This window comes from Opisthocomus hoazin, chromosome 4 (assembly GCF_030867145.1).
Source record: "Opisthocomus hoazin isolate bOpiHoa1 chromosome 4, bOpiHoa1.hap1, whole genome shotgun sequence".
NCBI classification, from domain to species: domain Eukaryota; kingdom Metazoa; phylum Chordata; class Aves; order Opisthocomiformes; family Opisthocomidae; genus Opisthocomus; species Opisthocomus hoazin.
Genome location: NC_134417.1, coordinates 18000489 through 18022683, shown reverse-complemented (window position 1 = coordinate 18022683; position 22195 = coordinate 18000489). Strand labels below are relative to the sequence as shown.

Below are 22195 nucleotides of genomic sequence, written 5' to 3'. Positions count from 1 at the left end.
GGGGCCTGAGGACAGCCCCATGCCACCCTCTGTGCAAAGAAAGAGGGAGCGGGGAACAGCGCAGCAATTTCCCCTTTTGTTTACAAAAAAGGGTCCCACCTGGAACATCCCGGCCTCGGCAGGGCAGCTTCGCCCAGCTGGCACGGAGAGGTTTGGGGTGACACGTCTAAAAAGCCAGCTCCATCCCCACGGCCCTTCAGCGTGTCTTTGCCTGGGAGCCCTCCAAGCTGGAGCGTCGCGCAGTCACGGGGTACAAGCAGCGAGGCAGCAGGGGAGGAGGGTGATGCACAGCACGCATTTGGCTTTAGGGGAGCGCTCTGTGTGGTTTTGGGGTCCGTCACACCCCAGAGGCTCCCTGAAGCACAGGCCTGGCTTACGGCAATGTAAACCACCCCTCAACGGCACGCAGGGCCGGCTGCGCAGCGGGACCCTGCCCCTGGGTGCACTGGGCTCTTGCCTGCGTGCTGTGACAGGGGGACGGGGCCAGCTCCTCCCCACCCCGCAGCAAGCCCTGGGCTCTCCCACCCTCGCTGCCCATCGCCAGCACCTCATCAGGGTACCGGGCATCGTCCCCAGCCACCGCGGGGGCTCTCAGCTGCCTGACCCCCCCAGAACAGCGGAGCAAGGCTCCCGCTGGCGCTGCCCCAGATCTGCCCTGCCCGATAACGCTCAGGCGGGAAGCAGAGCCGCCCTAACGCGGTTAATTAGCCGAGACAGGAAGGTTACGGGCGATCAAAAGGCGCACAGACAGCCCAGGGCCACGTTATGTTCGGTGCCTGCTTCGCTACTCTTGCCTTCCTGCGGGCGCAGGCAGCGGTGGGCAGCGCGTGGCAGCCTGCGGGGGTCTCGTCCCCCTCCCCAGTGGCACTGGGAGGGGAACAAGAGGGCTGGGAAGGTTTGGGTCCCTCTGTCCCCTTTTGGGGGCAGAGATCCCTCTCCAGGGTCACCAGGACAGCGCGGGCAGAGACCAAGGCCGGTGTCGAGCTGCTCGGCCACAGAGACCTCGGGGCTGCCAGGTGACTTCGGCGCAGACCCACCCGTCCCCAGACAGGAGGGCAGCGGGCAGAGGCAGGAGGCCCTGTTTTCAGTCCCAAGTGCCCAACTCCTTCTGCCCTTGGGAGCCCTCGGCCGCCAGCCCCGCGGTGCCACGGCGCCTGGGTGCAGTCCCTGTTGGGGCTCAGCACCCGCCTCGCCCCACCGCACGCCCGACATCTGCATCTACAGCAGCGCTCCCCACCGGCACCCCCAGCCTCGGTGGGGGCCAGCGATGGCCACGGACCCTCTTGCAGAGCACCCCATCCTTACGGCGCCCAGCCCTGTGCCAGAAGCCCACCTGCTCTCCCAGCACCCCAGGGCCAGGCACCCAGAAGTGACAATGACCTGCGAGGGGACGAGCTGGGGACGTGGAGCGAGGGAAGGAGGGGACAGCAGGATGCCCTCCCACTGTCCAGAAAGCCGAGCTGGAACGGGCTGGCTGGCGTTGCCCAGGTGTGCAAAAGGGGCAGGGTGACGAGCGGTGGGAAAGGAACCCGCTGACGCCAGCCATGGAAGATGGACACCAAGAGGCCGCCGGGGATGCGGGAGGAAGCTGCGGGGGTGATGCGAAGACCCCGAAGGCGAGGTCCTTAAGGAGCCGGGGTCACCTGGCTGATGACAAAGAAGCAAAAGCGGCTGGAGGAGAGCATGGGGGGGCAGGGGGGTGTCGGGTTGGCTTCCCCGCCCCGCAGCACTAGATGGTGCTGCAAGACAGCGGTAAGGCGCGGCCGGGAGGACCCCGGGAGAGCCACACAGGGCAGGGCCCCCCGCTGCCAGGGGGGCTGGGCGGGCCAGCCGGGATGGGACGCGGCACCCAGGAGGGGAGCAGCCCTTCGGCCGGGCTGCGCGCGCCGGGCCCGGACCCCCCCGGGGGTCTGCTCCGGCTGCGGGTCGAGGGGGTCCCCCCGTCAGCCCTACCCCTGCCAAGCCGGGGGATGCGGGAGGACGCAGAATGCTCACTCCTTCCCACGGCAGAGCCCCACAGCCCCGCTCCCGCCCGCTGCTCAGCCCCCCAGAGCTGCAGCCTCTGTCCCCCCGCCCGTCCCCGGGACAGGCCCCTGCGCTGGGGGTGTCCCCAGGGAAGCAGCACCCCCCCACCACGGGGGATGATGAGCAGGGCCCCAGGACGGGGAGCCAGCCCCTGCGCTGGCTGGGGTTCGGCTCACCAGGGGTCCGGGCTCTGCACCCATTCCCACATCCAGCCCCCCCCAGGCAATCTGGAGCCACTTCCCTCTCCGCCTGTGGGCCCGGAGGCTGGCAGTGTCCCCAGGGAGAGGGTGGCTCATGTCCTCCTCTCATCAACGGAGCATCCAGGTCTCCAGCTTCAGACACCAGCAGCGTCACCCTCGCACCTCCTGCCCTAAGCCATCAGAGGGGTGCTGGTTCCCAGCTCCCTGACAGACCAGGGCCAGGAGCCCGCTCTGCCTGCGGCAAGAGAGGGGGGCAGAGAGGTGCCCAGCGCCCGGCGCACCCCCGTCCCCAAAGCCAGCGGGAAGACCCCCATCCCCGGCTGGCACACAGGGAGAGGCTGAGCCCGCTGCTCACAGCAGCCCCTCACCTTCAGGCCTCCCTCCTGGGCAGGAAAAGACACATGCGAAGACCCTGTCCCAGCAGATGTACAGCCTGAGGTCTCCATCCCTGTGGATTCTCCAGGGGCTAATAGGGTTGAACTTCCACACTGCCAGCTTGTGCTGCACCTCCTCAGCAAAGGGACATGAGAGGGTCTCCAGGTCCCCGTCTGCCCCGACGCGCAGCACTCGCTTCTTCCTCCCAAGTCTCTCCTGGATCACACCTAGGGTGGCACTACAGGGGGGTCCCCAAGCCCACCGCCCCCAGCTGTCCCTCCAGGGCTCCCCAGCCAGCCATGAGCAGGAGGCATGGCCCTCCTTGGGGCACACAAAGCCCAGGGTTCCCCCCCAGCCCTTCCTCCGGCTCTGCCGCCCTTCGGAGAGGATCAGCTCAGCCAGAGCAGCCGTCGGTGTGAGGAAGGATGGAGAATTCCTGGCATCTGCACAGGAGGAGCCACAGGCACCCCAGCCCTGCTCCCTCTCCAAGGCTGCTACCCCAGAGGGGTCAAGGATTGGGGTGGTGGCCCCAAGGAGACATGGCAGTAGGGGTTAGCATCCAGCTGGGTTTCAGGTCTCAAGGACCTCCACTGGGCTGGGGACTGCTGTGTCCCCCCTGACTGCCAAGTCAGGGTCGAGGACTGGAGCTGCCCTGGCTCACCGAGGTGGACAGGCGATGGGGCACATGGCAGCTGGGGACCAGACAGGAACTAGATCTTCCACATCAGCTCCTCAGCATGGGCTGGGCTTTCCTGTCCACACCAGACAGCTCTCGGGGCAAGCACACAAACATCCCTGCACCATTTAGGAGGTCTGCCTCCGCTACATGAGATTAGCCAAGACTGGCCAAGGGGTCCGGGCTTCCCCAGCCCACTCCCGAGAGGTCTGCTCTCCTGGGACACCTCACACCCTGAGCCGGGTGGCAAGCGCTCCGCCAGAGACCAGCTCTTCACATCTATGTTCCAACAGCAACACCAAAAGTGCTTAGGTGTTTGTGATCTTCAAGCGTCATGCCCACAAGGCAGTTTCACTCAGACTGTTAAGCAGCTGCCAGTTATTTGCCCAGATGCAAACCACACCAGTAACCCCAGCCTGTGCCTAGTTTGGAGCCCAAGTCCCACATCCCTCTCAGGCAGGTTCTCCATCAAGCCCTCAAGGTTCTCGAAATTTCATGAAGGTTGTCAAGATGCAACAAAAAGCATTTTGGATGAGGCTACTGAAAGCTATAGCTGATGCAGCTTGAGCTGATGGAACAGGTCCTACCCTTCTACAGGCAGGAGGTCAGGACTGGAGACAGATCTGCTGGTCCAGACCCAGTCTGGATGCCCGCACAGCATGGGCCCAGCCCCACTGGTTACACTGGCTGCGACCCTTGGCAGCACAGCTCCACTGATGTGCCACATTTCAGGCCGACCGTGTGGAAGTCGCTCTCAGTTCACCTGGCTGTTCAGCCACATGTAGGACACCATCGCTCCAGCTGAGGCCCAGCACAGCAGAGTCCTCGGGAAGAGCTGCCCTTGGTTGCAGTGGCCACCTGTACGCATCCGCACAGCCCAAGTCCTTCCAGGCTCATTCGAGGCACCCTGCAGCTCTCCGGACAGCTACATTTGGGAGCTACCCGGGCTATCTTCAGTGGTTAGCAGCCAGCAAGCACACCCCAGAACAACTTGAGATGTTCACCTCCATTGTCTCCAGGACCAGCATGATCAGCAGTCCAACCACAAAGCAAGTCACCCACCACGCGTGGGTCACATCTGCAGGCAAGGGGCAGCACAAGCAGTACTTATGCTCTGCAGGTTACAGCTGAACATGTGACTCGAAGCCCTGGGTGAGGGACCCAGCACCACCGTGCCCTGCCTGAAGGCACACCATGGTCACATGCTCTTCACCTCCCATCCTGTGGCACCAGCCCCCGACAGAGCCTGGCTCTGGTCACCAGGCAGTGGTGGAGATCATCTTCTGTGCACCAGAGGCAGGCGGTGCTCTCCAGGTCCCACCAGGCATCTGCTGGCATAAGGCCGGCTCACCAGGGAGACCATTTCTAAGATCCTCAGAGGTGCCTTCAGCTGGCACAACTCCTGCAAGCCATCTCCTGCTGAGGGGGACCTGCTGCTCCCAGTCCCCATGCCAAGATATCATCCATGTGAGCAATCATTGTAGCTTCTTGGATGCATCCAGAAGGCCCCGTGGGGCACGTGGGTGCAAAAGAAGACAAGGAGCCACCTTCAAGACCACATCCCCTCTGGGACCTTGCTGGCAGTAGGCTCCTTCAAGGGGTCATCATCCCCCTACAGCCCAGCTCCAAACACCAGCAGAGCCCCAGCACTGACGAGCCTTTATAGCCCTTTGGGGGGAGTGGCTGCCTCTGATTGGCTGGGCCAGCTGACAGGTGGCAGCTCCAGATTGGCTCGGAGCGGTCTCCCTCCCCCTGCGATTGGTGAGCTGCTGCTGCCAAGGGGGGACAGCAGCAGGGACAGGTGGCGGCACGTGGTTGGCTGGGGGGGAAGCGCCGGGTGGCGGGCTGGGATTGGTCAGGCCCGGGTGTTGCTTGATTGTGGTTGGTGGTGGCAGCAGGAGGGGGGGGAGGGGGAGAGAGGGACAGGTGGCAGCATGCGATTGGCTGGCAGGCTGTGCCGGTGCGTGGGGATTGGCTGGGGCTGTGGCTGGGCAGCGGGGCAGGGGAGGCGGTCCCAGTGGCAGCCCATGCACCGAGCTGTGTCCGGCCTCAGCCCCCAGTGCCAGCACCGGCCTGCCCCCCCCCCACGCTGGGAGCCTGGCCAGGGGCACGGGGTGGCGGGGGGCTGCCAGACACCCCCGGACCCAGCCGTGGCTGCAGCCCGGTACCCGCAGGCAGCAGAAACGGGGTGCAGAAACACGGGGGCTGCCCTGCGCTGCTGGAGGCGAGGGAGCAGAGCCTGCCCTCCCCATCGCCAGCGGCCGTGGGGCTGACCGCGTGGGGCTGGGGTCCCCCCGCCTGCCTGCTGCCCTGCCCATCGCCACCCCCCAGCTCCACCCCGAGGACCCCGCTACCCACTGCCCCCAGCTTTCGGGGGGCTGCAGGCTGTAGGACAGGTCCCGCTCTGCAATGGGGGACAGCAAGACCGCCATTCCCCCCCAAAAACGTCCTCCCGTGGGTACAGAGCTGGGCCCCTGGGTCTCCGCGTCTCTGCGACACCGGAGCCTGCTGTCACCAGCTCCTCAGCTGCAGAAACTTCTCTCAATAACCTGCAGGCGCCGGGCCAAACCGCACGTCTTTGTGGCCCGTCGTGGTGCACGGCCCCTCGAGGCAGCACCCAGCCGTACGGTGACGCTCCGCAGCGCCGTTTGCCGCTCCCAGCATCATCACGTCCCGCTAGGGACATCAGAGCACCCACTGATCAAACCCAGCGCTGGCCTCCAGCACCCCGGCACCCAGGCGGGGCTGGATACGGCCTGTGAACCGAGGCAGTAAATCTGATAAGCTATCAGCTAGCACGGCGATTAGTTGGATAATTAAGGACAGGGAGCCAGATCTTGAGCTGCTTTGCCACCGGTGTAAATACAGAGTAAATGACCTGGCTGCTCCCGGGGATCAGGAGGAACTGTGCCCCTCACAGCCAGCGCACTAAATGCACGATGTTCCCTCTTTTTTTTTTTTTTTTTTTAAAAAAAGGAAAATAAAAATCACCCCCCTGCATCTGAGCGCTAACAGCCAGATTGCAGCGCGAGAGGAGGAACCGAGACCATCTGGCGAGGCTTCGGCGCAGCCCGGCTCGGCAAGAACAGGGGCTCACTCGAGCTGGGGCGAGGGTTTGGGAGGCGCAGACGCAAGGCAGGTTCCTGGGAACGGGCTCCGCACGCCCAGCTGCGCTGGTCCCAGCTCCAACGCCCTAGAGAAGGGAGGAAAAATTAGCTGAAGGCAGGTGAGGAGCAAAGCAGTGACAGCATTTTCAGTTGGGTTGAAGCAGACGAAGCCCAGCCTGCCTCCCGCAGTCCCATCACCAGACCTCTGCCAAGCGGGCACCCCACAAAGCGCTGGGCAGCTGGCACATCCCTCGGGGACCAACCTGGGATGAATTCCATCCCTGCCAAACACCGCCTGCTCCAGCACACGCGTCCCACCACGCCCCAGCCACACTGCGAACACATCCCAAAGGAAGGGGAGCCACTGGCACGGCCTCAGACCCCCAGCTGCAGGGTCACCCACCCACCGCAGACCTTGCAAGGACGTTGGGGGTGGGTTTCTCATCCCCCCCGTGTCCCACTGGGGGAACAGCAGGATGGCCGAGCGCCCCATGCCCACACCCCAGCTCACTGCCACGCAGCCCCGATCTCCAACGGTTTCCTAGTCTGACCCATCCCCCCAGCTGCCCCGGAGCAGGGGCAGCCGTGCTCACCCTGCCCACAGCCCCACGCCACAGGCAACACCCCCCAGACCCCCCCCAGCAACCCCCTGCATCACCCTACCCCCTCTTCAACTGTCCAAAGCAAAGAAAGAAAGGAAGGAAGGAAAGAAGGGGAGAAAGAAATAAAAAAATTAAAACAAATGAAAACTAAAAACAAAAAGCAGCAGTTGGGAGGCAGCCTTGTTAGGACAACTCAGCAAAATAAAATTCCGGTTTATTGTTGGACAACATTGTTTCACACATACATCAAACAGGCCAAAAAAAAAAGAAAAAAAAATAAAAATAAACAGCAACTTCATAGACAGAAAAAAAAAAAAAAGAAAACCTTTTTATCTTTGGCCTTGCCACCTCATACAAACCACGATCTATGGTACAGCTAAAGTACATACACAAAAAAAGTTACTGGAATGCTCAGAATAAGATTGTAAATTTTTTTTTTTTTGCATTTTTGTCTTTTTTTTTAATTTTTTTACAAGGTTTTGTTTTATTCTCCTTTGAGATAATGGTTTGGGCCTGGTCACACCACAAGTAAAGTCAGAGATAGGTAACAAGAGAGATATACACTTCAAAGCCCCCCTTTTGGTCAATCCGAGATCACTTAAAAATGGCGGACCTCCTAACAATATGTACAAAAATATAAAATGTAAATAAAAAATACAAACAAATTCTCCTTTAAAGTACTTTTAAGAAAGAAAGCAGGGCCTTGAAGTTTTGGTGCTTGGGGGGATGGGGGAAGGGGGGGTTTCTCTCCCCGCTAACGGGCGAAATCGTTTCGTATGTTCGTTGAGTGGCAGCGCCGCGCCGGGGGGCCGGGGACGGGGTTCACTCTACTTGGTGAGGATGACCACGGCGGAGGGGGGAGGAAGGGGATGCGTGTGTGTGTGGAGGGGGTTGTGACGGGAGGGAAGGAAGGGGGGGGGGGGTCCCAAGGGTGAAGAGGACGCGCTGGCCTTTTTTGTTGGTTTGTTTTCCTTATTTTAAAAAAAATAATAATAATTTGCTGCCTAGTCATCTTCATCGGTTTTCTGCTTCTTGGGATCGACGTCGTCATCCTGGGGGGAAAGCAAAGCCATCAGGAGAGGGGACAGCGAGCAGGGCTGCCGGGGCACTGCCAAGAGGCCCCCAAGGTAGGCAGAGAGGCGAGGGAGCTTCAGGTCCCTCTCCCACCCCCAGGGACAAGGGTAGAGCAGCACAAGTGTTTTCCCCCCCCATGTGCAAAAAATACTCTCTTGCAGCCAGCTCGGGGAGTGTCCCCGAGCACCCCCACCCTGGGGCTCCCCAACCCAGGGCCTGTGGCTCCGCGCAGCCGGAGCGGACACCCCACTAAGGAGGCCAGCGTATGAACAGAACTGGGCCGCGTCCCCAGAGAGGCACAGCCAGCACGCGGGCAGGGCGCTCCAGCCCCGGAACCCCACTCAGCCCCTCCGACACTCCCTCGAGCCCTCCGGGGACACGGGTGGCTCCGAGGGGCTGGCTGCTCTTCCTACCTCGTCGTCCTCAGCTGCCCGTTTGCCTGTGGCTCCCTCAGTTTCATCATCTTCGTCACCATCCTCTTCCTCACCTGCGCAGAGAAGGGGAGGAACATCAGATCTTCTGGGAGGGTTCCAGTACCCGCACCTCCCCTCTGGGTTTAGTTCTGGCTCAGCCCCACGCTGTGATGCCCAGCGTCCCCTGCTCAGGACAGCAGATGCCCAAGGACACGGGGGCTTTCAGGGCGTCACCCAACCGACATGACCCACCCAAGGGGAAACAAGGATTGGCAGCATCGAGCCTGGCTCACTCTGCATTTATAGCACAGGCAACAGGATGGCAAAACCAGGACCTACCACGAGCACTGAAATAATGGAAAAAAAAAAAAAAAAAAAGGAAAAACCCAAAAATAGAGAGAGGAAAAAACTCCTTCTAGTGGCTGCTCCCCTAACCGTTCCGGATTACTTCTGCTTCCCTTCGCAGCTATTAGTCCATCTTTAATGAGTTAAGAGAGCCAGAACGCATTAGTTCTGAGTCAGAACACTTTCTAATTATCAGAACGGCAAACAAATGCTATCAACTTCTCTTGCAGCTGGAGAGGAGGATGAGCAGGGAGCTCTGGGCTTTGACCCACTTTGAGCTCAAATAGGCCAGTGGATCAGAACAACCAAGTCCATTGCCTTCGGCCAGTTTTGGGGGGTCAGGAGCAAGATCGGAGGCCCCAGAGGGGGAACAATCGCTCGGCTGCCAAGACAAGTCTCTTGTGTAACAGGAGACCCTACTAAAACTTAGAGTGTTAAGGCCAGTAAGCTGGCTTTAAACCACTGCCACGAGCCACACGTACAGACAGCCAGGGGGATTAAGGTCAGCCCATCCTCCCCTCTCCTCTCCCCGGCGTGGCCCATGCGGCGCAAAGGGTCAAGCTTAGCTCCCGACGATGGATCAACACCCTGGCAGCCATCACACACACCGTGCTGGCCGGTGGGTCAGGTGACAACACCAAGCTGATTGGGAGCATTTTTAGTTCTTTGAGCTGCTTTAAGCAAAGCAAATAATGAGATGGGATGGGAAGAAGGGTGAGAAAAATACACCCTCAAGCTCCCCTCTGCTGTCAAACTCCAGGACAGAGTTTGGCTGCAAGTGTTGGAAAAAAGAGCTGATGCAAGCTGCACTCGCTGCCTTTGAACAGCCCTCCTGCTGCGTCCAGCTGCTCAGGTGCAGCTCTCAGGCAGGGATCACCCGAGGGCAGCAGGCACTGGTGGACAAAGCCGTGTGGGATCCCAGCGAGGCATTCACACCTCCAAGCGCTGTGTGCCAAATCGTGCCTGCGCTTGGCGAGCTGGGAAGAGTGGGGCTGGCACTGCGGGACTGAAGCTCCCAGGGCCTGTGATGGCAGTATCCAAGCAACACTTCCACCCCACACACACGCGCCTGGGGCACACGCATCCCCTCCTGCCCGAGGGGAGCGGGGAGAGGCGAGTGTTTCACCCCAAAGCAGGGCTGGAGGTAGATGGGCTCAGGACAGCACGTGGGAGCACTGAGCTCTGCCCCCAAGGGTTAAAATCCTAAGTGTGAACAGGTCTCAACAGGTGCTGGTCTAACAGTCATTATATTTCCAGCCCTGTCCTTGTCTCCCAAAACTAACCAACAGGTTAGTAGGTCAGCACACGAACCGAAAATTCACAGGGGATTAACCTAGTAACAGCTAATCAAGGGCCCCGAGTTCATCTCAACATCACAAGAATGGTTTTCTCCCAGCCTTAACGAGTGATAAAAATAAACAACGTTATTCATCCAAGTAGATCTCAAGAAAAAAAAGAAATAATAGCGGGGAGGGCGAGAAGCGATTCGGCAAGTCACTGCTGCGTTTCTGGTTGCTGCTGCCAAAACCCACTTCCAGGCTGGGTCAGGCCAGGAGGCCAGGGGAGGGGGGCACACGGGACTCTGCAGACAGGGAAGGTTCAAAGCAAGCACATCCGCTCCCCTTGGAGGAGCGGGGAAGAGCCACAGGTTCCACTGCCCGCTTCCACATGGCATCCAGCCCAGGAAAGGGCTGGGAGAGGGGATCGCATCGGCCTCTGAGCGTGCTGCTCCATGAACAAGGATGGCGACCCATCCCCTGTGCCAAGGGACAGCCACCCAGGGCTGTCCCCATCCCACTGGCCGGCACTTGTGCCTGCGGCAGCCGTTGCAATCACAAGAGTCAAGGGCAGGTTTTCCCGCTCGCACGGAAGGGCTAATGCGCTTATTCAGCGCCACGGCGCGGTGCTGTCTGGCCAGAGGGAGGGAGGAAGGAAGGAATCTGCCCTCAGCCTGCTGGAAGGGGTTCAAGGGTGACTTCACTCCCAGCATTGGTGGCCCGGGCAAGCGAGGAGGGACTGAGCCCGACTGGCTGGGCCTCAGCCGTGAGGGAGATACTGCTCCCGGGAGGGAACCTGCCGTCCAGGGCAGGACGCAGCCCTGGGATGGGGCCGGGGGGAACAAAGAAAGTTACCATCACCCTCTTCCTCCTCGTCCTCTTCCTCACCACCTTCCTCTTCCTCTTCGTCTACTTCGTTGTCAGCCTCCTGCTCTCCGTTTTCCTCGTTCTCCTTGGCAAGACAAAACATCACTTAAAAATATGCACCGGGGAAGGGAGAAGGGGGAAGAGACATTCAGCAGAAGTAAGCACGTGTCCCCACCTTTCCTGCCTAAAGCAAAGCACCAGCCCACCGGAGCCCCAGGTGGGTGTCCCGCTCCCTGCCTGCCTCCACACGACGCGGGCAGCCCAGGCACGAAAGATCAAGTCTCCAGTAACTCGGGGCTGCAGCTTTGAGGCCGAGACAAAGACTGCAAAGGCTCTTGTGACACATTGAAATGCAGCAGAGTGAATTTCCCCTAGCAAGTTAAAAATAGGAAACCAACCGGTTTGCTTGTACACAATGTGTTTCCCCGCTCAGCTGATTGTAACGCTCTAAGTCTAGGGTTTGGGGTGTCCCCCCCCTCCCTTTTCCAGGGCCTGGGAAGGAGGTGGCACCAAACACAACCTCAGACAGCTTTCGGGGAGGGGATCCAAGCGCAGCCCTTCCCTTCCACACACACGAACTGCCCACAGGCCCAGGAGCACCCGCTGAACCTGCAGCCCCAAAGGCTCAAGCACTCTGCGCAGCACAGCGCTGCCATTTAGAGGGGTCCCCTCTCGGGCAGGGCTGGGGACAAGCTCGCAGCAAAAGCAAGAAGGGGGAGGAAAATAAAAAGGCGTTGGCGTAAGGACTGCCTCTCCCTGCAGGTCTTAGCCATACTCACAGCGTTGCCATTGGCCGGTGCATCTCTGCCATTTTCTGTTTCTTCAACAACTTCCTTCTTCTCTTTTAGATCCTGGAAGGAGCAGAAAAGCAGAGAAGTCACCCCAATTGCAGGTGCCCAGCTCAGAGAAGCTGCCGATCAGGTGTGAAAAGCAGAGTCAGAGAGCACGAGGTGGTTTTTCCTCTTCACACCGATTTGCTCTGCAATTTGGTCACCACATTCTGGCTCCTCCTTGGGAATGGGAGAGCGTGGGGGTGAATCTCAGTCCAAGTCAGCCTCACCAGAGAAGCAGCTATCTAAAAGAGAGACTGCTCTGTTTCACCTCTGAGCTCCCAAACACACAGAGCTGGCCGCCTGCATACACTCAACAGCAGTGGAGCTGGCCGATTGCCCATCTTAGCACAGTCCACGCAAGCTCCTGCAATGCCACGGCGAGCCGGCAGCCCCGTCCAACATACAGGCTCCCCCGCCCCACGGCTGCGGACGTCCACGGCTGCTCCATACCTTCGCAGCAGGAACAAATCCCAGGGACTCATTAGCAGAGACTGCGGTCTCTGCCCCGCCTGGGGAAAATCATACGGCAAATATTACACGCCTGGTCTTTCTCGCAGCAGCAGAGAGGAGACTCCAGGATCGCGGCTTTAAGTGTAACAGGATGGGGTGGGGGATGAAGTCTATTTTCACACCGCTCCAAGAGCTGTGCCTGGCTAGTTCGGTTCAAATCTCCACCACCAGCAGCGCGAGAGGAGAGCGGGAGCTTGTGTGGTTTTGCTATTGATCACTGTCAAAACGTCATGCCAAGTCACTCAGCAAACAGGCTGAGAGGATCCAACTTTATGTTCCCGCATAAAGAACACTTGGATTTAACACTGGTATCTCTGCTCGCATCCTCTCCCCTTCTGTTCCTCCATCAGCTGGAGCGAGATCCTTCAGTGCAAGGAGCGCTACCCCAGCCAAGGGAAGCCGAGAGGCCCTTCCCTGGGACCAAGCGGCACAGCCAGCTTCAGCAGTGACCACAAGGTGTTTGGAAGCTGCTGGCCGCAGCCCACTTCACTGCCACAGCGGTGGCTTTGCCCCCTGCCCACCCATCTTTTGGCGCTGCCTGGCAGCCCCACAGCAAGCGGGGACTTTCACTCCCGCCAAGCTGTGGCTGATTCCTTGTGAGAATGATTCCTTGTAAGAAGACCGGTGGTGAGAGCATGGCCTGGCCCTGCTAGCATGACCATTGTTCCAGGGGGAGGGGAGGGGTTTCTACTACCCTGCAGGCTGCTTCCGTGAGACAGCGCCGGGGTTTGAGACCACCGTGTTATTCAAACCTCTCAGACCCAGATGAGCACGCACAGACGCTGTTACCGGGGCTGCGGGCACACCAAGGAAAGGCTTTCTTCGGAAGCAAGCTCTGGGGTGACTGGGCCTCACCTAATCAAACCAGCACCCCAAGAGCCTGGGGTGAAACAAACCACAAGCCCCCTCCTCCTTCCACCGCTCACGCAGGAATCATCCCAGGCTGTCTCCGGCACAGTTTTACCCGGTTGGCGGCTCCCGCCAAGGCCGATTGCAACCACGTAGCCTCCCGTGCACCACCGCAATCCACAGCAGCTGCCTGACGCCAGGCACGAGGCGCTTCCCAAGCTGAAGGCCAAGCTGACTGAGCGAGCGCTCAGAGTTTCCACACCTCGCTAAGCCCGCCGGTCCTTTTCCAAAGAACTCCTTCATGAAAGGTTAAGCGACTCTCGCGGTGAAGCAACAACCTGTCCGCAGAGCTTTTCCCGGGATGAACAACCTTCCCTGTGCTGCTGCAGGCACACTCAGACTAACGAGCACCGGGCCAGGCGGTCCGTGCAGCAGCGGGGAGCTCCCCAGGCCCAGCCCGCGGCGGGATGGCTCCAGCCCCAGTGCTTCCCGAGCCCCTCACCGCAGGCGTGGCGGGGCTGCCTGCCCGTGGCACAGCCATGGGGTTTAGTCACGCATCACCGGCCCGGGGAAGCTCTGCCGGCATCCCGGCGTGATCCCAGTCCTCACCGCCTCCCCGCCCCGGGACGGCGGAGTAGCCGCCGCCGCAGCCCGCGCCTCCCGCCGGCAGGGGGCTCCCCCCGCCCCCCCCCCCGCGCCGCCACGCGCCCGGCCGCCGTTCAAACCGCGCGCCACTCTCCGCGCCCCTCTCATTGGCCGGCCGCCAGCGCGCCGGACCGGCGCCCCGCGGGCTGCCGGGAAATGTAGTCCCCGGCGGACTCCCGCTCCCAGGGGGCGGCGCGGGCAGGGCCGCACGTGGTGGGCGCCCCCGCGGCACGGCGGCCGGGGGCGGCGCTCGGCGCGGAGCCACCTCCCGGGCGGGGCGGGACCCCCCCACCCCGCTCCCCGCCTCCCGGACGGCGAGGCGGGACGAGGGCGAACGGCTCCGGTGCCTCCGCGCTCCCCGCCGGCCACTGGCTGTAAGGCGGGGGGGGGGGGGGGGGGTGTCACCTTGCCGCCGTGCGCGCCTCCGCCCGCCCCGCAGCAGGGACCCCCGTCGGGTGTGGGTGTCCCCCCGCGGAGGGCGAGCCGCGGCCCGCTTAAAGGGCAGGGGAAGGTTAACGGCAATCTCGGCCCCGTTCCTCCGGTAGGGATGGGGATCGATCCGTCTCGCCGCTCGCCGGCTCCGTGAGAGCCGCAGGCAGCGGAGACCGAACCGCGGCCCCCGAGCGGAGGCCTGGGCAGCGGGGGGGGGGGGGGGCCGTGCGGCTGCGGGAGCGGGAAACAGAAGTGAAATCGAAATCTGCCAGAAACGGCGTTTTGTTGGTTTTTTTTTTGTTTTTTTGTAAACCCAGCTCCGCAACAGATTCCCCCCCCCGCCCCTTCCAGCCCCGCTTCCCCCGGGAGCGGCACGACCCGGTGCCGGCCGGGGCGCAGCTTGAGAAGCCCCCGGGCACGGCCGCCCCATCCCCCGCCGCCTTCCCACGCACCCACCCGGGTCCGGACCGGTCGTCGTGCTTCCCCCCCATCGCAACTTTCCCGGCCGAGGCGGGAGGACCCGGCCGCGGCCCCGGGCTGGACGGGGCGCACCGCGGAGCGGGTTCCTGGCGCCCCCGGGGGACGCTCCGCCGCAGCTCGCAGACAAAGGCGGGCGCCGGGACCCGCAGCGGGGATTCCCGGGAGAGCCTTTCACGGCCGGTACCGGCGCTCCCCATCACCGACTCTCAAAGTTATCCGGCTGCGGGGGGCCTCGGCCCGCAGCACCAGCGCGGCTCCGAAAATAGCAACTGCCCCCCCCCTCCGGGGGCGACTCCGAAATAGCAACCCCCTCCCACGCGGGGCAGCCCACACACAGCAACTGTCCCCCCTACCCCTCCCGAGGGGGCAACTCCAAAACAGCCAGTGTTACCCCTCGGGGGGGGGGGGGGGGTGTTAAAACCGACACAGCAATTACCTTCCCCCCGCAACAACCGGGCGCAACTCCGAAAGATCAACCGCCAGCTCCCCCCCCCCCCCCCCGGTTTTCGGAAGCGACTCCGCAACAGCCGCTGCCCCACAGCCCTCTGGTGCACGCTCCGGAGCTCCCCCCCCCGCAGGGACGGGACCGAGCGGGACCCAAGTTCGACGGGGCTGTCAAGCTCCCGCAGCGGATTGAATGAGGCGAGCGCTGCCCGCCGCCGCCATCCCCCCGCCGGGGACGGCTGCCGACGCACGATCGCGCTCCCACCCCCCACCCCCCCCGCCGCAACACACCAAGCCCCGCCGCGGCGGGACGGCCCCGCAGCCGCGGCGGAAAGGCGGGAATGAGAGGGCCGCGGACCCGGCGGCACCGGCGAGCACGTTTCCTGCACGCTGTAGACAAAGAAACGGCGCAGGCTGGCTCCGCACGGCCCCGCACCGAGCCCCGCCGCGAACTTCAACCGGCGGGGATGGGAGGTGGGAAAGCGCGGGGGGAGGGGAAAGGGAAGGAGATAAATCCCGAAAAACGCAAAAAGGGAAAAAGATAAAAAAAAAAAAAAAAAGAAAAAAGAAAAAATTCGGTTTTTTGGGGAGAAAAAAAACCCCACGCGGGCGGAACAAAGCGGGGCGCGGCGCGGGGCGGCGGCTCACCTTGGCGGAGATCTCGGCGCTGGTGTCCACGGCCGCGTCGGACATGGCGGGGGCGTGCGGGGCTGTGGCGGGGCTGTGGCGGCGCGGGCGGCGGCGCGTGCAGAACAATGCCAAGATGGCTTTGCGCGAGCCAGTGGGGACTCACGCGGCGCCACGGGCCCTCTTATAGAGCCGGGGGCGGCGCGCGCGCTGCCCCGCGCCGCGCCCATTGGCCGCCCGCGCCGCGGCCGCCGGCGCCCATTGGTCGCGGCGCAAACAATGGGCACGGCCGCTTAAAGCGGCAGGAGCCGGCGCCGCCGCCACTGCGGCGATGAGTTCGGGCCCGGTCTCAGCGTCGGCGAGGAGCGGGGAGGCGGGCAGCGGGGCCCCGCCCCCTCCCCTCCCCTCGCGCTGCCTCCGCCCCCGCCGCCTCCGCTCCGCCCCGCCGCGCCGTGTGAGGCGGCGGCGGGAGCGCGCTCGCCGTCCCCGTGTGCCGTCTCCCCCCCCCCGTCTTCCCCAGCCCGCACGCCCGCGGAGGGGAAGAAAAAAAAATAATAAGAGTTAAAAATAATAATAACAGTGACGCGGGAGAACTGGCGCAACCCCCGTCCCCCCGCCCAGCAATCCGCTCCCCCGAGGCCTTCCCCAGCGCCCGGGGAACGGTGTCCGCCCGGGTCGGCCAGTGGTGCCGGAGCAGGCGGGTGGTACCGGGGAGCCCCGTCCCCCCCGGTCGCGGCCGGGGTAACCCCCACCCCCCGCCCCTTCCCCTCTCCCGCACAACCCGCGCCGTATTTTCAGCGCGGCGGAAACTTTTGCCACAACAACAACTGCCACCCGCGGGGGGAGCGGGGGAGGGGCGGCCCGCCGGGGGTGCCGTCGCGCAGAAATGCGGGATTCCCACCCATTTGCTTATTTTACAATAATAATGAAAAAAAAAACACCACAAAAATCACGCAAAACACCAGGCCGCCTCACTGCCGCTCCCCCCCCCCCCCCCCCCCCGCACGCACGCTCAAGGCTTGGTACGCACCGGGAGCTTCTCCGCGCTCCCGCTCCGCAGCCCACCGTGCCCTCCCTGCCCCCCATTCCGGGCACCGGGGTCACCCCTGCCCCCCCCCCCCCCCCCCCCCCGCCGCGGGATAACGGGGCACCGGCGCGGTGAGCGAGGGGGGCTCTGCCACACTCAAGATGGCGCCGAGAGCCCTTCATGTGGCAACCACACGGTTTTGCCACCCCCCGGGAGCTGCTCCGCAGCCCTCAACGGCCCCGCGGGCGAGGCGGCGCCGCCCGTCAGCGGCCCCCGGTGCGGACGGCGGGAAGGCAGAGGCGAGGGGGCGAGGGAAAGCACGCCCAGCCAGAGCAGCGCCTCTGCCGCACTCAACATGGCCGCCAAGCCCAGGCAACAGTCGGCAGAGCTTGTCCTCGGAGGGCGGGATATAGGGATCGGGCGATGCGGATTGGTCGACAGCGCTGAGCGAACGCTGTGCTGACGCTTTGCGGCTTCTTATTGGCTGAAGAGCATGTCTGTCTAAAGCGGAGTGGGTTTGAAAACCCGGAGCGGGCGCGGGGCGGAGCGCTGGGCGCGGAGCTGGGGCCACATGACTGGGGGGTGGGGGTGCCGGGCACCCTGCATGGACGCCACCAACGTGGGGGGCTGCCGGGGGCTGAGGGTGCGCCTCTGCCGGCAGCTGGGAGCCGGGGTGCCCCCTGGGCTCCCCACCACAGCTCCAGGAGAGCTGTGGAGCAGCCATGGCAGCCAGGCGTCACGGCGCGAGGCATCCTGGCGTGAGGCGTCATGGCGCCGGCCTCCCTCACGCCATCCCCACATGCGCCCGGCAGCTGGATGCCGAGCCCACAGGCGCCGCTTCCGGAACAAAACATCCCTCCTTGCAAAACATGGCAGCACCACAAACAGGCTGGTCAGTGCCTGCTTGCACCACGGAGGACTTTTCTCCTCAGCCTTGGCGCCCAGCCCTGGTTGGGAGCAGCCCTGAGGCGGCGACAGGGGGGCCGGCGCCTCATGGCTGTGGCGGGAGCGGGAAGCACGGCGGCGGCTGAGCCCTTGTGTCGGCCGCTGACCCTCCGACCGACCTTGCGCTGGCGGCCAGCTGCGAGCCCAGGAGCCGAGCGCTGGGGGGAGGGAAGCTCTCGCGGCCTCGCAGGGACGGAGCTTTCCTCACGTCGGATGTCCCGCTCTGACCCAGCGGCGGGGCGAGAAGGGGGAAGGACACGGCTGTGGAAACCGGGATTTCTGGTCGCTGCTGGCTATGCCTCTCGCTCGGTGCGTCGGAGGCAAGGGCGGCTGCTGTCTGCTCCTGGCTGCGGGTTCGGGGCAGGTTGCTGGCGGGGCTGGGGGGCAGGAGCGTCCTCTGCCACTGCCGAGCCGGGGGCTGCCAGCCTCGGACGCCTCTGAGTGCGTCCGAAAGAGGAAAGAAGAAAATAAAAAAAATCACCACCACCCAAGCCCAGCCCTAAAATAAAGCACTTCTGCTGCAACTTGGCTTTAATGTGTGCCTGCTCCTCAAACCAGGGATGTTTCTTTGGGCTTGGGGTTCCCACCTTTCACGAACGGCTTAAAAAAAAAAAGGAAAAAGAGATGTGGGATATTTTGGGAAGAAAATTAGGAATCCTCAGGGGATGGTCACACCAGGATCCCGCAGAAGACAGGGCGGGGGGAGGAAAAAAAACCAACAACCACAGCCAAGCCCGGAGTGGAAGAAAAACTGCCTTAAACCACTCTGCGTCGGAAATCCATGTATAGCCCTTGCTGCCATCCCTCGGCGCAGCAGGACAGCCCGGCTGGTGAGTGCCCCTGCGCGTAAGGCGGGGAGAAACGGGCTCAGCCCGGCGTTTTATGCCTCAGCAGTCCAAAAAGAAACAACAACAACAAAAACTGTTGCCTGTAAAAGGCAGCTGCTGCTTCACCTCTTCTCCACCCCCGCCGCCGGCCGGGGCTGGGGAGTGGCTCCGCAGGGAGCAGCGAGAGGAGGAGGAGGGTGGAAGGGGACTTTGGAAAGTGCCCGGGCATCGCGGACAGAAGTTTCCAGGGCCGAGCTCTGCCCGGGACCTCGCTCCGTCTGCGGCGGGCGATCGCTTTGGCAAAGGAGTCGAAGTGCCGGAGGAGGCGGGTGGGAGCTTTCCCTCCTCGCCGGCCGTTTCCCTAGCTCAGCAAGTAGCAGCCTCTCTAATCCCCGGCGAAGATCCTGCTGCTGGACCGATTATTTCATCGCGGCAAGCTGCTCCTCGGAGGAAATTCTCATTATGCTCGACGGAGAGGCAGGGGAGGGGCGACTGTCACTCAGCCGCTCTGGAAAAAACAGAGGGATGAGCCTGCAGCATCCCTGGGCTCTGGCGCACGAGACGTGGTAGTGTTTCTAGGTCAGGCTGGTGATGCGGGACGCGAAGCTGGCGGAGATGACATCCTGGCTGTGTCACCTTCTGTTCCTCGATGGGCGAGGGGTTGCACGCGGGCGCCGTGGCTGCGTGGACGTTTGCTCTGTGGGGCCTGGAGGAGCACTGCTGGGGGGGGCCGGAGGGCGATGGGGAGGTGGGAAGGAGCTTCGTGTGTGCTCACAGAGGGTAGTGGGGGTGTGTAGAGCACTGAGGATAGTTCACGGGTCCGAAAAACATCTTTGTGAGACCGTGGGGGGCCAAGGCTGAGACCTCGCCACCAGCCCAGGGAAGGGCCAACGAGGCCGCCCTTGTCCCCACGTCCCGGGCTGCTGCTGCTCCTCCGTCCGTCCCCATGAACCACGTAAACAGGAGGGAGCAGGTCCCTGTGGCGCACTTTAATTAAGAGATGGAGACATGGGCTTCGCCTTTCCCCAGAGGATTGCAAAAGGCCCAGGCGGGCCCCACACTTCAGCTCACGGCCATCCCTGCTCTGACACGCGCTTTGCCCTCTGCGTTACAAAACAGGGCTCTGACTCACCGGCTTTTCCCTCGCCGAGCCCGGAGATGTTTGCAGGGATCCCTCAGAGGGATGCTGGGAGTCTGGCTGCTCTGCACCCTGCTGCCGGCACCCAGCCCGGGATGTGGCACCGTCCCACCAGCGTCCCCCTCTGCGTGGAGCCCCAGGGTGAGGGCAGCTTTCTAGGGTTATCCTCCATGACTGGAGGATATGGGAAAGTGAGTGTGAACTCTCCAGGCCCCCTGACCCCAGCAGGCAATGACACCGTGGTCCTTTGATGTCCAAGATGCTCGCTGGCTTCTCCACAGCTCCAGGAAGCCACCTCCCTGTCCGGCTGAGAGATGGTGGCAAGGGAGCACCCTCTTCTGCCTTGGTCGGCTGGGCGCTGGCAGGAGGCAGGGCCAGGCTGAGGGCAGCAATGCACCCCAGCGCTGCTGCTAGCCCTGCTCCTGCCTGTGGGCATGGTGGGGATGTGACAGGGGGCACGAGGGAAGCCCCTGATTTGGGACACTGGCTTTTCCAGGGAGCCCACAACAGTGGGAGGGGAGCTAGCATCACCTCCCCAGCTGCCGAGGGCTGGCACCGGTGATGCCATGGCCTGGGAGCCAGCGCTCAGATCCCGGTCCTTCCCTGCCTGCCCGCCGGGACAACTCCAGCTCGCTCCTGGCAAGCTGCCGGGGCCCCACGGCCGGGTTTAAAGGCAGCAAAGCTGATTATTGCCTTTCTCTCATGAGAAGGGTGAGGAGGGCATTGGGGCAGCTTGCCCCAGAGGCAGGGGGAAGAGACCTGTGCCCCAGGGCGTGGGCTTGGTGAACCTGGAAAACAGTCCTTCCTCTCTTTTAATTAGTTTTCTGTTTTTCCCCCGGTTTGAAGGCTGGTTGTGACTGAGTGAACAACACCATGGATTAGACTCTGGGCAAGGGCCTATTACATGGAGATTACACACCCACACCCTGCCCCGGGCCTGGGCCTTGGGCCAGGGACATGGTTTTGCTCCTCGGGGCTCCCATCCCACTGCTCAAAGTGATGTGTGGAAGAGATTTAAAAGGAGAGCGAGAGAGGAAGGTGGGAGGGAGGAGGCGAGGCCAGATTCTCTTCCCTCCCTGCCTCTCCCGGTGCTTTGCAAACGCGAGGTCTTTGCAATGTCCTCAGGAGGAGGGAAAACACCCCCCTGCACGTGCCTGAGGCTGGACGTGTGTCGGGGCAGGGATTGCTGCACAGTGTGGCCAGCCCCGGGCACAGGATCCCGATCGTGTCCAGCTCTCCATCCCCCTTCCTCCCGCTGTCCCCAACAGGACACCCCCAGAGCCACCCCACAGGGCTCCACACCGGGCTGGGGCCACCCTCCCGTCCCAAGCTGGCCACGGGGTGCCGATGGCTGTCACCCCGCAGGGACAGCTGCGTGGAGAGCCACCGCTCCTTCGTCTCGTCCCTCCTTGCTGCCCCGACGCACCTGGGAGAAGACGGACACACAATGCACACACACACACACACACTCACAAAACCAACCCCAAATCTGGATCCGTATCAGAGAGAATTAATTACTGCCTCATGCATATTCAGATGAGAAACTCAGCTGAACCTGGCGGCAGTTCGGCGCCTGGAGCGGCCCTGGAAAGGAGAATTCCTCTGGAGAGATATAAATCACCACTCCCCTCTATTGCTTCCCCTGTGGAGCGCTACCTCCTGGGGAAGACTGAACCTTGATTTTCTTTTTTTCCTCCTTCTTTTTCGTTTTCAATCTGCGCGGGGCCCCTGTAATTACAATGGGCTGCTTTAGGGCTTGAGTTATTTATTGGGTAACAGCGACACACCTACCCGGCTCCAGCCGCCTGCCTGCCCGCGTGTCGCGGCTTGTCCTGCCTACCCAGCATGCCGTGCCGTGCCGTGCCGTGCCGTGCCGTGCCGTGCCGTGCTGCTTTAGCTCGAGACGGTGCGGGCAGCAGCAGCAAACAGGGACCACCAGCCTTAAGCAACCCACTGAAGACACATCCGTGGTGGTGTAGCCCCTGTGAGCAGGGGCGAGAGCCATACTCGTGTTTTATTGCAAAGCACCCCCTCGCACACGCGTTTGTGTGCCGCTGCGGCGGGTGGTGGGTGCCTCTGAAGCTCACACCGGTTGTGAAATCTTTGGCCCTGTTTTACAGGTGGGGAAAGCGAGGCATGGAGCGGGGAGGTGACTTGCCTGGAGTCATCCCAGGAGATTGGAAGAACCCACACCTCTGGCCAATGTGCAGCTGGGCGAGAAGATGCCGGCCATAGCACTTGGCTCAATGCTTTGGCTGGTGGGACCTGTCCCCCGTGCCTCTGCTTTGCTTCCAGCAGGGTCCTCTGCCCAGCCCCAGCTCTGCATCCCCCTGCCCAGCCCCGCTCCCCCCACATGCAGGCTTGTGCATTCGGAGGAGACAAGCGCTCAGGGCTGAAGACCACATGGCTGGAGGGAATTAAATAATTGATGGACCAGAAGTCTCAAGCAGCTACCGAATCTCCAGGGGCAGCACTCG

General features: G+C 62.6%; 1 protein-coding gene across 1 annotated transcript; it reads right to left on the bottom strand.

The window, feature by feature from the left end:
• Positions 1 to 7165: 7165 nt before the first annotated feature.
• PTMA (prothymosin alpha) lies at positions 7166 to 16011 on the bottom strand. Its single transcript, XM_075418161.1, is given in 6 exon segments — positions 7166 to 8037; positions 8473 to 8546; positions 10950 to 11043; positions 11741 to 11812; positions 15803 to 15880; positions 15883 to 16011. Coding segments are annotated over 6 exon segments (495 nt in total). The 3' UTR covers positions 7166 to 7989.
• Positions 16012 to 22195: the final 6184 nt, after the last annotated feature.